This window comes from Cibotium barometz, chromosome 3, assembly GCF_041138505.1.
Source record: "Cibotium barometz isolate CiBa-2024 chromosome 3, ASM4113850v1, whole genome shotgun sequence".
NCBI lineage: Eukaryota > Viridiplantae > Streptophyta > Polypodiopsida > Cyatheales > Cibotiaceae > Cibotium > Cibotium barometz.
This window is the reverse complement of record NC_141048.1, coordinates 67,426,966-67,439,477: the sequence shown is the minus strand read 5'-3', so window position 1 is coordinate 67,439,477 and position 12,512 is coordinate 67,426,966. Positions and strand designations below refer to the sequence as shown.

Here is a 12,512-nt window from a genome sequence, read left to right as displayed (position 1 = left end):
AATGCCATATGTTTGGCTACCAACCTAGCCTTGTACCTGCTTATGCTTCCATCACTGTTATGTTTTACTTTGTACACCCACTTGCATCCAATGGCTTTCTTGCCTTCAGGCAATTGTACTAAATCCCGTCTCATTTCCATATAGTGCATCCATCTCCTCATCCATAGCTTTCTCCCAACACACATTTCCAACAACCTCATCAATGCATGTGGGCTCTACAACTTGCACAACTTTTGCTATGTATGCATAGTGATGTGCCACATAACCATCATAGGTAAACCTCTGTACAGGATTCTTCACTCTCCCAGATCTTTGTAGCTTTGCATTCATGGCTTCCATAGCCTTCTTTACACCAGGTGTTCTCATAGCTGGTATCCTAAGCTCCTCATCAAGGCTCATTTCTCTACAGTATGAAGTTCATTCTTCAACTGTATCTTTCGTGCCTTGGTATTCGTTTCATAGAGTTTTACCAAGGTATCCCACGCGTCCTTGGGGGACTTGGCATCTTGTATGTGCCCAATCATGGTGTCCTGTATGTGCCCAATCATGTGTCCTGTATACTGATAGAGAGCCAATACATAACTTTTCTGGCTCCTTGGTTCCAATCCTTGAACTCTTTCACATCTGCAGTAGTCGGATTGATCTCCGGTATCTCCGGTGCCTCTTCATGCTCACCTTCTATATAGTCCCAGTAACCCTTTCCCATCAGGAAATTTGTCAGCCTGAACCTCCAAGCATGGAAGTTATTCTTATCAAGCTTCTCAGCAACAACATGGTTTATGCCATCATTTGACATCTTGCCAGACACACAAATTTACCAGAAACAACACTCTGGTTTGTCCTGCACAAACCGCTGTATTTTCTGCAGCGGTACTGTACTACACTCAAATGTCACAACTAGTGACATTTGAGTGCATACATACACCCAATGGCAACTGTTGACCTCCTTACAGCACACACAATGTTTGCACAACCAATCTGTCGTCTTGCAGTTCTTAAAAGAGGGTTCTGCAGAGAATCGATAACTTACCGAAATCGCCTGCTTTCTGAAAAACGAAGGCGTAACGCGCCCGAAACACTTTTTCGGCCCTAAAAATGTCGTTCGATAGGACAGTATAGTTGCCCTATAGCTTTACTCCCGCGAAGAAAGCTCCTCAATCAGAGATCATTTGCCGGTGCCTCCCATAGAGCTCCCGAACAAGGGTGTAGTCGCCAACACAAATAGGGAAGAGTAGTTGAAGCTCTTACCCTCGTACCGCTTCCTGTGCTTCTCTTGCTTGCAGCTCAGCCCTTAGCATGAACCAGGCTCTGATACCATGAAAAGATGCAGGGGAGAAGAGAGCTTGAGCTCTTGCAAGCACACACACACTCACAAAACCCTAAAAGAGAACACACAAGGTGAGAGGCTGAAAATCTTCTTCTTCTTCACTCAACACTCAACACACCATATACAAAGATAAGAGTACACACATATGAAAAGGTACGCAACCAAATACATACTAGGGTTCTCTAAAGTGTGAACCCAACTAAATGAGCTGGCGCTATAACTATGCCAGTCTCTAGAATAATGGCTGTCACACAGCCTGTCATCCCACTGGCCGCATATCACCCATGATCTCACCAACCATGCCAGTGGTGTAAGTGTGGGGCCTATCCCCCAGGCGGGTCATCAGTATCCACCACCTCACTAGATGAGCTCGATATCTCAACATGGTGCAGTGGTACCTAATCACATGGTGGGTAAAGTAAAAGAAGGTCCTTTGCATTAGGCCCACCCTTGATGAGAATTTATGTATAGGGTTTATAGCTAACTCAAAATGGAGATAAAGTGGAGAGTGCACAAGGTACACCTTTGTTAACCTGTTGGGGGTGTTGGTGGTAATGATGGAAATTATGTAGCATTAATAATCATAGTTGGTTGACTTTTTCTAAGAATCTTTTGTTGGAACCATTGCCAAAGCATAGTTACTCTTAGCTATGGAAGGGTTTTGTGGCACTTTGGTGCCTTTAAATAGAGGGTGTTAAGGGAATGAATAACATTGTGCCATTTGGTGATTGAGGTGAAGTTGTGAATAGATAACATTACGCCATTTAGTGATTGGAGTGAAGCTATGAATGAGCCAAATCATGAGAAAACTATGAGATACAAGTGAAATAGCAAAAATTATTTTAGTGCAATGACTTCTTCTCCTATAAGATTTGTTTGGATGTATTCTCGATCTTAATTTTCACAGTTTTCCTCCAACACTTTTGCATTTGTTTTTTCTTTGATTCCTTCATTTCTCTAGCACTTCTGCTTTCTTTTACATTTGACTAGTTTCTTAACATTTTTTCTCTGAGAGGCATATGTGCTTAAGGTTGCAATTAAGCAACTATTAAGATCTATTGAGTTGCTTGATTATGAGAGGACTGCCTCTCCAATGATGTGGGAGGATTTCATCCAATGATGAGGTAGATTGCTTGATTATGAGAGGACTGCCTCTCCAATGATGTAGGAGGATTTCATCCAATGATGAGGTAGATTGTGAAGGTTTATGATGTTGTCATAGCCTAGGTGCTTTAGTGATAAAGGTCATAAGAGTTATGTAGCCAAGTTGAGGCATGAGTAGTGACCTTTGATATCCTTTATCCATTAAAGAAGGAATTCTTTAATAGTAGTGACCTTTGATGTCCTTTATCTATTAAAGAAGGAATTCTTTATGTAGTCAAGTTGAGGCATGAGTAGTGACCTTTGATGTCATTTATCTATTAAAGAGGGAATTCTTCCAAGCCACTAATAGTGCTACCATCTTTGATGTACATGTTGGATGTTGCTCACACAGAGAGGTAATCATTTGTGTCAAGCTTGTAATTAATTTCGCCTTTAACTGATTATATTTTTATTTACTTGCCTTGTCTTTGTCTTTTTAAAGTTTTTTCCCATCAACAAAGTATTACTTGATTCACAAGGCCTCTATTTTTTGATAGTAGCATGACATATCATTTGCAAAGGTGGCTTAGACAAGAATTGGGGGGAGGGGGGGGCAAAGATTGGAGAGTTTTAAGTCTGAGTTGTTTATAAGATTTGATGTACTTGATGAAGAGTTTGATGCATCAAGGAAATTTGTAGTAGCATTGTAATGAGAATGGTTGAGACTCATATTTGTTCCTTTATTTGCTTTTCCTTGGTTTCAATATTGTCTCAAAAGATATATTTGATTTTGTTGATGCTTATTTATGTCTTTAGTGTGAAGCTTATGCCTTCTAGATATGGTCTCTCATCCATGACATGGTGTATTAATACACATCGTTTTGATGACGTTGCATATGAATCCGTTTTTATAAATTTTAGAAGCCGTATTGTTTTGATGATGTGGCATATTAATCCCTTTTTTTAAATTTGAGAAGCCGTATTAATTCGTTCGATAGTGTGCCATTTTGAAAACATTTGGCCCTATTGATAAAACGCTTGAGAGAGCTTGTGTGTGTGTGTGAGAGAGAGAGAGAGAGAGAGAGAGAGAGATTCTCCCATTCATATATTTACTACCCATATCAAGTCAAAGACTAAAGCCTTCATTGAATCTCCAACGGTGGGGCTACCATGGCTTGTGTGTTCAGCATAGTAAATCCCTCTATAACGGCAAGGAGGGTGCCCTCTCCCTGGAGAAAAACTATGGCACCTGCCGCTGGAACAAGAGCGCCTACTCCGTCACCTATGAGCTATGGCTCCCCCTCGAGCACCAAGCATTACAATGTCGAGTTCCCCATAAAGCACACAAGCATTCTCCATCTGCATATTCCTCTATACATGGGCTTGCCTTGGCAAATGGAAGGCCTCTCTTGTATGTCAAACCACCACTCCATTTTCAGGCACGTCAATGATTGAAAGTTTGATTATTATTATGCTATACTTAGTGCCGGGTTCTAAAGATTGGAAGATTTTAAAAGTGAGGAGGAAGTTGAGAGAAGAAGAAAGAGACATGGCAATGAGGTGATAGCTCAAGTGGTGAAGGTGTTTGCCTAGGACCAAGAGGTCCTGGGTTCAAAACCCCCGTGGTGCTTCCTCAGCGGCATCGCCTACAGGCGGATAATTAAGCACCTATGGGCGGTGAAAAATCGGTAACTATGTGAGGATCTTGGGCCAAAGGCCAATTGCCAAAAAAAAAAAAAAAGGGGAAGAAAAGAGACATAAAGAGCAAGATTGAGAGAGAAGAAAGGGAAAAAGAAGAAAGAAGTGAAAAGGAAGAGGAGAAATAACGTCAGTATAAAGAGGAAGGAGTGCTAGACCACATAACCCCTCCCATAGGCATCAATAGACATACCAATGCAGATAATTCTTCAGATGACACAGAGCCAACAGCAGCACATGAGGTTCTACTGGCAGTAATTGGCACTTCTTAAGGCCTCAAGTCCCATCATTGCACTTCAATGCCATCATATTGATCGTATATGAGCAGCTGGCTTGGCCATGACGTAAGAACTTCGAACTCTCTCTCTCTCTCTCTCTCTCTCTCTCTGGCAATGAGAACATCTAACTACATCCGGACTTCCTATTTCACATCATCTTCCTTCATAAAAATTTCTGTGCACAAAGTCATCACATTAGCAAGTAGCAAAGCTTACAAGAGCCCAATTTAATAAGCTAGAATCTGCCTGTGTGCATTCCAGATTTCAACATCTCTTGGCAGCAGGCAGAGGCACACATGGGCTGTCCAACCGCCCAAGGATGAAAGAATAGCTAATCTGCCCACTTCTTTTGCAGGAAGCCAACAATGTAGACAAACAGTAGCAACACAGGTACTTCTATCAGAGGGCCGATAGTTGCAGCAAGGGCCTCCTCTGAATCGATGCCGAAACTTCCAACTGCAACTGCAATGGCAAGCTCAAAATTGTTGCTGGCTGCAGTGAAGCACTGTGTGACAGCAAGAGAGTACGGGATCTTCAATAACTTACATATGCCAAGGGAGGAAAAGAACACGAATCCGAAATAGAGCAGCAGTGGCACTGTAACTCTTATCACATGGACCAGGTTGGTCACTATCTGGTGGGCTTGGATAGAGAACATCACAAAGATGGTGTAGAGGAGGCCAATGAGCGCCAATGGTCCTATGAAAGGTAGAAACTTTGAGTTGTACCACGTCCGGCCAAAAAGGCGCATCATAACAAACCGGGTCAGGATTCCTGCAGCTAGTGGAACCCCCAAAAAAAGCAGAACGCTTTTTGCCACGACCCATGAGCTCACATGAAAACCATGGCCTCTTGAGACTACTTTGAGGTAGAAAAGCGCCACGGGGGTGAAGAGCACTATCTGCATAATTGAATTGATGGCTACCAGGACTGCACAGTACTGCCCATCTCCCTTTGCAAGGTCATTCCATATCAAGACCATAGCTATGCATCTCGCAATGCCGATGAGAATCACACCTGTTCTGAAACCCGGAAGGTCAGGCAAAGTCGCCCATGCCAGCCCGGTCATGAGTGCAGGCCCCACAATCCAGTTCAACACAAGGCTCAATGATAGCATTTTGCCTGCCCCAGCTTGGTAGAGCAGCCTTCCTAGTACTTCGTACTGCACCTTGCAAAGTACAGGGTACATCATCACCCATAAGCCAATGGCAATTGGCAGTGACACTGACGCGATTTCTGCAACCTGGAATGACCTCTTGACCCCCTTAACATAATAACCAAACACTATGGACACCACCATGTCAACAAGTATCCATACATAGAGGTACCGATCCAGTATGGACAACTGCCCAAAAATCCCTTTAACTACATAAACATCAAAAAATCATTGTGGTTAAGTGATTGCTTCAGCTTAAATATCTGATGTTGAATAGGTACTAAACAAGCCAATGTGAGAGTAGAAAAAAACAGCTTTCATACAAAGAAAACATAGATGCATACATGCATCTATGTGTATACAGAGGCCACATACACATAGATGCATACATGCATCTATGTGTATACAGAAGTATACACACATAGAAGCATGTATATGCATGCATATACAGAAGCAATCTTTAACACAGGCAATTTAAATACATACATTCATACATATATCTATCCATACATACATGCGTGCATATATGGTAGTGATCTCTCTCTCTCTCTCTCTCTCTCTCTCTCTCTCTCTCTCTCTCACACACACACACACACACACACACACACACACAAAAAAAACAACACACAAACACTAACTACTGATGCTTCAGCAATCTCAAAATCTAGGGAAAAGCTGTTCTTTGGCCTAATTAGAGCACAGTCTAACTAACGGATAAGTGAGATTAGATGTATCCTTGTATATTTACTCCATAAAGTATTTGAACCGAGAGAGGTCCGAACCCTGGCACCTGTTTGAAAAGCAAGCATATACATGCATTTAAAGTTCAGGGTTCATTGTGCAAAATAAACATTTCTCATTCCTTTAAACAACGCCACTGCTTAAGGCAAAACGATCAGCCACAGGCCTTTGGGAGTGGACGAAAATAAACAATAAAATGCATTATTTTGTGCAAAATAAACATTTCTCATTCCTTTAAACAACGCCACTGCTTAAGGCGAAACGATCAGCTACAGGCCTTTGGGAGTGGACGAAAATAAACAATAAAATGCATTATTTTGACGCATAGATTGTGAACAATAAGTAAAATAATAATCGGGCTCGCAAAAAATATATTTGTGACTCACGTTTTCTCTCTTGTTGTTCAGATGGGTGGCTGCTGCTCTGCATTTGGGGGGCGGCATGATTATCATCATTGTTTGGGATTTTCACATCCACGGCCAATGCTGGCTCCTCCACAACACTTGAATTCTCCATAGCTAGGCGCCCTTCAAAACTGTGACAGAAGATCAGGGTTTCGCCCCACGACCTGCTGAATTAGGTTTTCCAAGACCTATAGTGAAGGCGGGGATAACTAGTATCAATTGGGTTCGTTGAAATCCATCTAATAACAGTCAGAGTGTGTGTGTGTGTGTGTGTAAGATACTCCTACCTCCAATGAAGAGGACCGGACCTGCCTGAGAGCGCCTCGATTCCGCAAAGGCTTCTGAAGTTTTTGCATGCATTTCTTTATAAAGGGGAGGCAGCCCCCCTTTCCATGTTCGAAAGAGGCAGATTCGAATCTTGGCACCCGCCAGTAAGCGAGGTTTCAACCGTGATTCTTTTAAAAGCAAGGGGGACCCTCCTAGACTAGGATACTTGCAACTTCCAATTTGGTCTGTTTCACACGGAAGAAGATGCGCTCCAAGCCCAGGTCCAAATTTCCAACTTTCGTAAGAATTGGGATATTTAAAATAAAGGAGACGACACTTTTGTGGTTGCGAACGAACACATAGGATTTTGAATTGTTGAGCTCACAATTGGTCGACCTTCCCATGTCTTTAAAGGAGATGACACTTTTGTGGTTGCGAACGAACACATAGGATTTTGAATTGTTGAGCTCCCAATTGGTCGACCTTCCCGTGTCTTTAAAGGAGATGACACTTTTGTGGTTGCGAACGAACACATAGGATTTTGAATTGTTGAGCTCACAATTGGTCGACCTTCCCGTGTCTTTAAAGGAGACGACACTTTTGTGGTTGCGAACGAACACATAGGATTTTGAATTGTTGAGCTCACAATTGGTCGACCTTCCCGTGTCTTTAAACCAGAAAGAGCGGTATCATCCATAGTAAACATGTTTCACCACGACCATCATAGAAACCAACCCTCTAGTGGCTGACTTCATGAGGTTATATCCTAGTAGCGTTCATGCGAAAGCTCGAATTCGATGTGTCCATGCAAGACACTTTTTTCTTGGCCGTGTCAATCTTTTCAAGTTAAAAATAATAATTCTTATTCTTAAAATAGTTCAAGTTTAAAGTGAACCTCATTTTTTTGTAACTAGTCCTTTTATCTATAGTACGGAAATTGAATGACCCAAGAATTTTGTAGTAGAAAAGTCAAGCTTAAAAAAAATTGAAAAGACTTTTCAATTCTCTTCTAAAAAACTAGAGGCTTTCCATCTCCCCATTCAGCCCATGATCTCTCTCTCTCTCTCTCTCTCTCTCTCTCCAAATGTAGGCAGTTTATTTGTGACCCCATTAATTTTTTTAATTGGTTCCTTTTATTGTTCTCACATCTACATGAGGTATTTATTAACTTTTAAGGCATTGAATTATAATAGGGGTATTAAATAATCAACTCCAAAAAAGATAGCATGCCTATTCATAAAATTCTATAAAATATACCTATTATTTTATTACCCTTTCGTGTGCATGTGATATGGGGGTTCTCTTGGAAATGAGGCTCCCAAGGCACCACTCATCAATCTATCAACAATGTAAAGCCTCGAAAGTTAATCTTAATAGTCATTCATGTCTTGAATTTATTATGTAAGCCAAACATTTCTTTTAAGTCGTGAGAGTGATTTGGAAGTAATATTGACATGAGAGTGATTTGGTAGTATTGGCACGAAGAATGTGTCTTGTTTCTTTCCTCACCAATGTGTTTAATACCTTATGTTTTTGTAAAATATATGAGCATTGAGAACATCCTTGCCCACATTTGTGTAGTTGTAGTAAGAAGTGCTCAAGTGTGAGTGTTGAGAACATCCTTGTCCACATTTGTATAGTGTAGTAAGGAGTACTCAAGAGTGAGTGTTTTTCATTTATTCTTGGAAGTTGAACTTGTAAACCCTAGTTCAAAAATCCCATGTATATTTTGTACTATTCTACTCACGCATTAACCTTTCAACCATACAACTCAAATGTCACAACATTCTACTTAATGCTCCCCTTTTAAACCTTTCAAGAATAACACATAAACTAAATAAATAACCACTACCTCTAACTCAAAAAATATTACAAAAAAAGTCATACAAACATGAATCCAAATATTTTTTACCACCTTGACAAGAGCAAGAAGAGGAGCATAACAAAAAGATGAGATTTCGAGAGAAAATTAAGAGTAGTTGTTATCGCCCATTTCTACCCCTTCAAGAACTCTCTCTCATTCAGGGTACGAATGGAATTAGACCTCCGAGCTTCACTAGTAGCTAGCCCCAGGCTTCCAAGCCTCCCTCTTGCTATCAACAACAAGAGGTTTGCTACACCTCCTTGTTACAGGGATACACCTTTCTTGCTCTCTCTCACAAAGCATAACCACGCACATGTACTGAGGGAAAACAAGCACCTCCTCTCTCTCTCTCTCTCTCTCTCTCTCTCTCTCTCTCACACACACACACACACACACACACACACACACACACACGCACGCACGCACGCATGCACGCACGCATGCACGCACGCACACGCACACACGCATGCACACGCACATGCACATGCACACGTACATGTACACGCACATGCACGTGCACGCGCACGTGCATGCACACACACACACACACGTGTGCGTGCTTATATAGTTTTTAACATAACCGACTCAATTTTTTTTTTGGGATAATCGCTATCAATTGCTTTAAATCAAGCCTTATTAGCTTTGGCTGTACCACCTGGTTATTCCTAGCTACATGCGAATGGGTGCTCTACACAAAATCTCATGCAAATTCTTCATGAAGCCTCATGGTAGTGGTAGATGGCATCCTCTGCTTGGCTTTGAGTATAAAAAGGCCATCGTCCATGTGAGTTATATAAACTCACTAAGCCTGTGTTGTGTATCATAGGCTTTTTCAGCTATGTCAATCGTGCTTGCTTCGGCTGGGAGCTTATCCTCTCAAGTACGTACTACTACGATGCCATGGTTTGGTTGCACTCTCTATGCTACCGATGTGACAGTTTTTTATTTCATGGGATAATGATTCTCTGAATCCCGTTTGAAGGGTTATTGGGTATTGATGCTCTGTTTGGCTTACACATCTTGCGGTTGCATGCCTTATATAAACTTTGATAAGAGATTAATTTCTTGCTTCTTTGAATATTGCGACTATTAGCCCTAATAATGCATATGCATGTCATGCAAATGATTTTTTAATTTGGCCATTAATGAAACTTCATGGTTGTTTGAATTTTTGAAATTTCCTTGGATTAACTGTGTTGTTTTTTTTCTATTTTGAAATCTGATACTTGGTTATCTGATGCTTCACACCATATCTGAGTATGTTGGTCTAGACATTGGGTTTGTCTTATGACTAGATAATACAGACTGATTCAGCACCTATATTCTTTAGATGCGGCATCCACACAAAAAGACTAGATAAGCACCATCTTATTGACCGACTAATTTTAGCTGAGGGTTTTGAATGATGGTCTTGCGTGTTGGCACACATGGTGCAATGAACAAGTGAAATAGCAATCTCAAACTATGCATTAAGCTGGCTTTTTGAGATTACATCTTGGTATATAACCTGATTTAGGGCTGTGTTGAGTTAATAGTCTTCAGCTCATATTGCATTCCCTTTGGTTGTTAAAATCTATCTCTAAGAATCTGAACCCTGTATTATATATTTTGATTTCCCCATAGGGGTGTTGCTTTGTTCCCAACTTTGACAATTTATTGTAACGCTATTGATTTAAGTCCCAGCATTTGGATAAGTCTTTCTAATTGCTGAACACATGAATGGTTCGTGGGTTTACACACTTTCTTTCAGTGATTTGCTGGCTCTATGGGCTAGGGAATATTTTCATGAGTGATGGGTTGGGTTTATTGTGCTAAGGTCCACTATGGTATTGAATTGGCATCTATCTCTCGGGAACGACTACACCCATTTACATGGAGTTGACTACAAGTCACTTGATCCTTTAACTGCTTGGATGCATGTTGATCATTTGTTTTCTAATGGTGGCATCTACCAAGAGGGCCTTCTCCCCTTTTCTGGCTTTTTTTTGCCTATAACCTTGGCCTTGATTCTACGGCCGAGTACAGGGACTCTCTCCATTCACCTCTTACTTTTGATTATGTTTTCTGTTGGCTAGAAACTAATGAGCTGAACCTTGGATGACTAGCAACAGAATAGATGATACAGGTCAGCGAGGTGTAGCTATGGCATAGACATGTAAGGTCCATTAGTTTACCCACTATGAGGACTATTATGCCATCTATTTATTTTACATTCTTTGAGGATGATTACAAGATACATGATTGATAAACACCACCTACATATGGGATGTGTTACTTTACTGGTTATGATTAAAAATTGGTTATTATCGATTTGAAAATTGACAGATAGGAATTGACTCGTAAAGTTTAACCTAAAAACGGGAAAGGGACTAATTGACCCAACTATAACTTAAATATGGGGTTCTTTGAGTGACATTTATAACATGTGACAGGTCTTAGGACACCTGTAATATGCATACAAGTTAACAACCTGTTTGTCTATTTGGATGTATTCATGTAATAGGATATACCCTCTCAAATGCCTTGTAGTTTAAGCTTTACGACATATGCTTCACTATTTGAGACACAATCTCCTTTAATTTATGACATGATTATTGTAAAAAATATTATTGTTGTGTAATCATGTTAAACACTTCAAGACTGTTTGGGTTCTCGAACTTTTTGTTTGGCTGTGGATATCTTATGACACACACACACACACACACACACACACACACACACACACACACACACACACAAGAGCAAGAGTAAGGAGATAGCAAGAATTCACTAAGCACAAAGGAGGATTATGTCTTTGCAGTATGAGAAAAATTCTTTTATACATTTGAGCCTTATTCACATTTGGGCACCCAAAACAAAAAACTTACTAATAAGCTTGGTCATGGTGGTTGGTGAGCTTTTCTCATAATATTTATAATCGTATGTAGTAGAGAGTGCTTTGTTAACCCCAAAATGTGTGAAAAAGGGATGTGCATAAAAAATGATGTTCTATCATGTCTTCAAATGTTACAAGCATGTATGAGCAAGAGAAGAGATGATGATAGTAATACATGATTTCTTCCTCTTCAAGACCCCTAGTCATGTTGAAGTATAAAATTCCTTTGTCAGAATTCTCCACAGCTGCTTCCTTAGCCTCTGGAAAGATTCTTGTTATAGGGTTAAAGGTCATCATCTATATTAAAAGCTTAAAGAACAACTTTGGTTGCAAAAATGGTGGATTAACGACCATTAACAAATCCTTGTAATTTGTAGGGTTTAAGGGCATTATCTACTACATTAAAAATTTGAAGAACAAATTTGGTTGGTAGCGATCCTCGTATTGGGTTTAAGGGTATTATCTACTGCTACATTAAAAATTTGAAGAACAACTTTGGTTGGTAGCGATCCTCGTAATCTGTTGGGTTGAAGGGTGTTATCTACATTAAAACTTTGAAGAAGAACTTTGGTTGTAGTAGCGATCCTCGTAATTTGGAAGAGGTAATTCTTCCAAAGCATCTTCGTCTTAAGATAATGTGATGGTATAAAAAAAAGTATGACGACAAAGTTACCTCTGTGGAAGTGATGAATGTCGACCTCGTTGACTCTTTGGCAGCAAGAGTGTCAATAGGAAATTCAAAGTAAAGAGAAGATGATTCTAAGTTAGTAGCTTCGATATTGGTATTGTTAGAGGTGGGTGTATGGGAGGAGTTTAGAT

General features: G+C 40.4%; 1 protein-coding gene across 1 annotated transcript; it reads right to left on the bottom strand.

Annotated features, from left to right (window-relative positions):
* Window positions 1–4,564: 4,564 nt before the first annotated feature.
* On the bottom strand, window positions 4,565–7,010 carry LOC147640442 (uncharacterized). Its single transcript, XM_086823737.1, has 3 exons — window positions 6,975–7,010; window positions 6,670–6,818; window positions 4,565–5,751 (listed from the first exon to the last, which is right to left on the bottom strand). Exons 2-3 carry the CDS (start codon window positions 6,797–6,799, stop codon window positions 4,718–4,720), a joined length of 1,164 nt encoding a protein of 387 aa, XP_086679863.1. The 5' UTR covers window positions 6,800–6,818; window positions 6,975–7,010; the 3' UTR covers window positions 4,565–4,717.
* Between the last annotated feature and the right edge of the window lie 5,502 nt (window positions 7,011–12,512).

Bases quoted from the DNA above. Each gene is read 5' to 3' on its own strand.
- LOC147640442 (XM_086823737.1), bottom strand. From the start codon at position 6,799: ATGGAGAATTCAAGTGTTGTGGAGGAGCCAGCATTGGCCGTGGATGTG. The intron at 5,752-6,669 runs GTGAGTCACAAA...ATGTTTATGTAG, and splicing joins TGAACAACAAGAGAGAAAAC to TTAAAGGGATTTTTGGGCAG.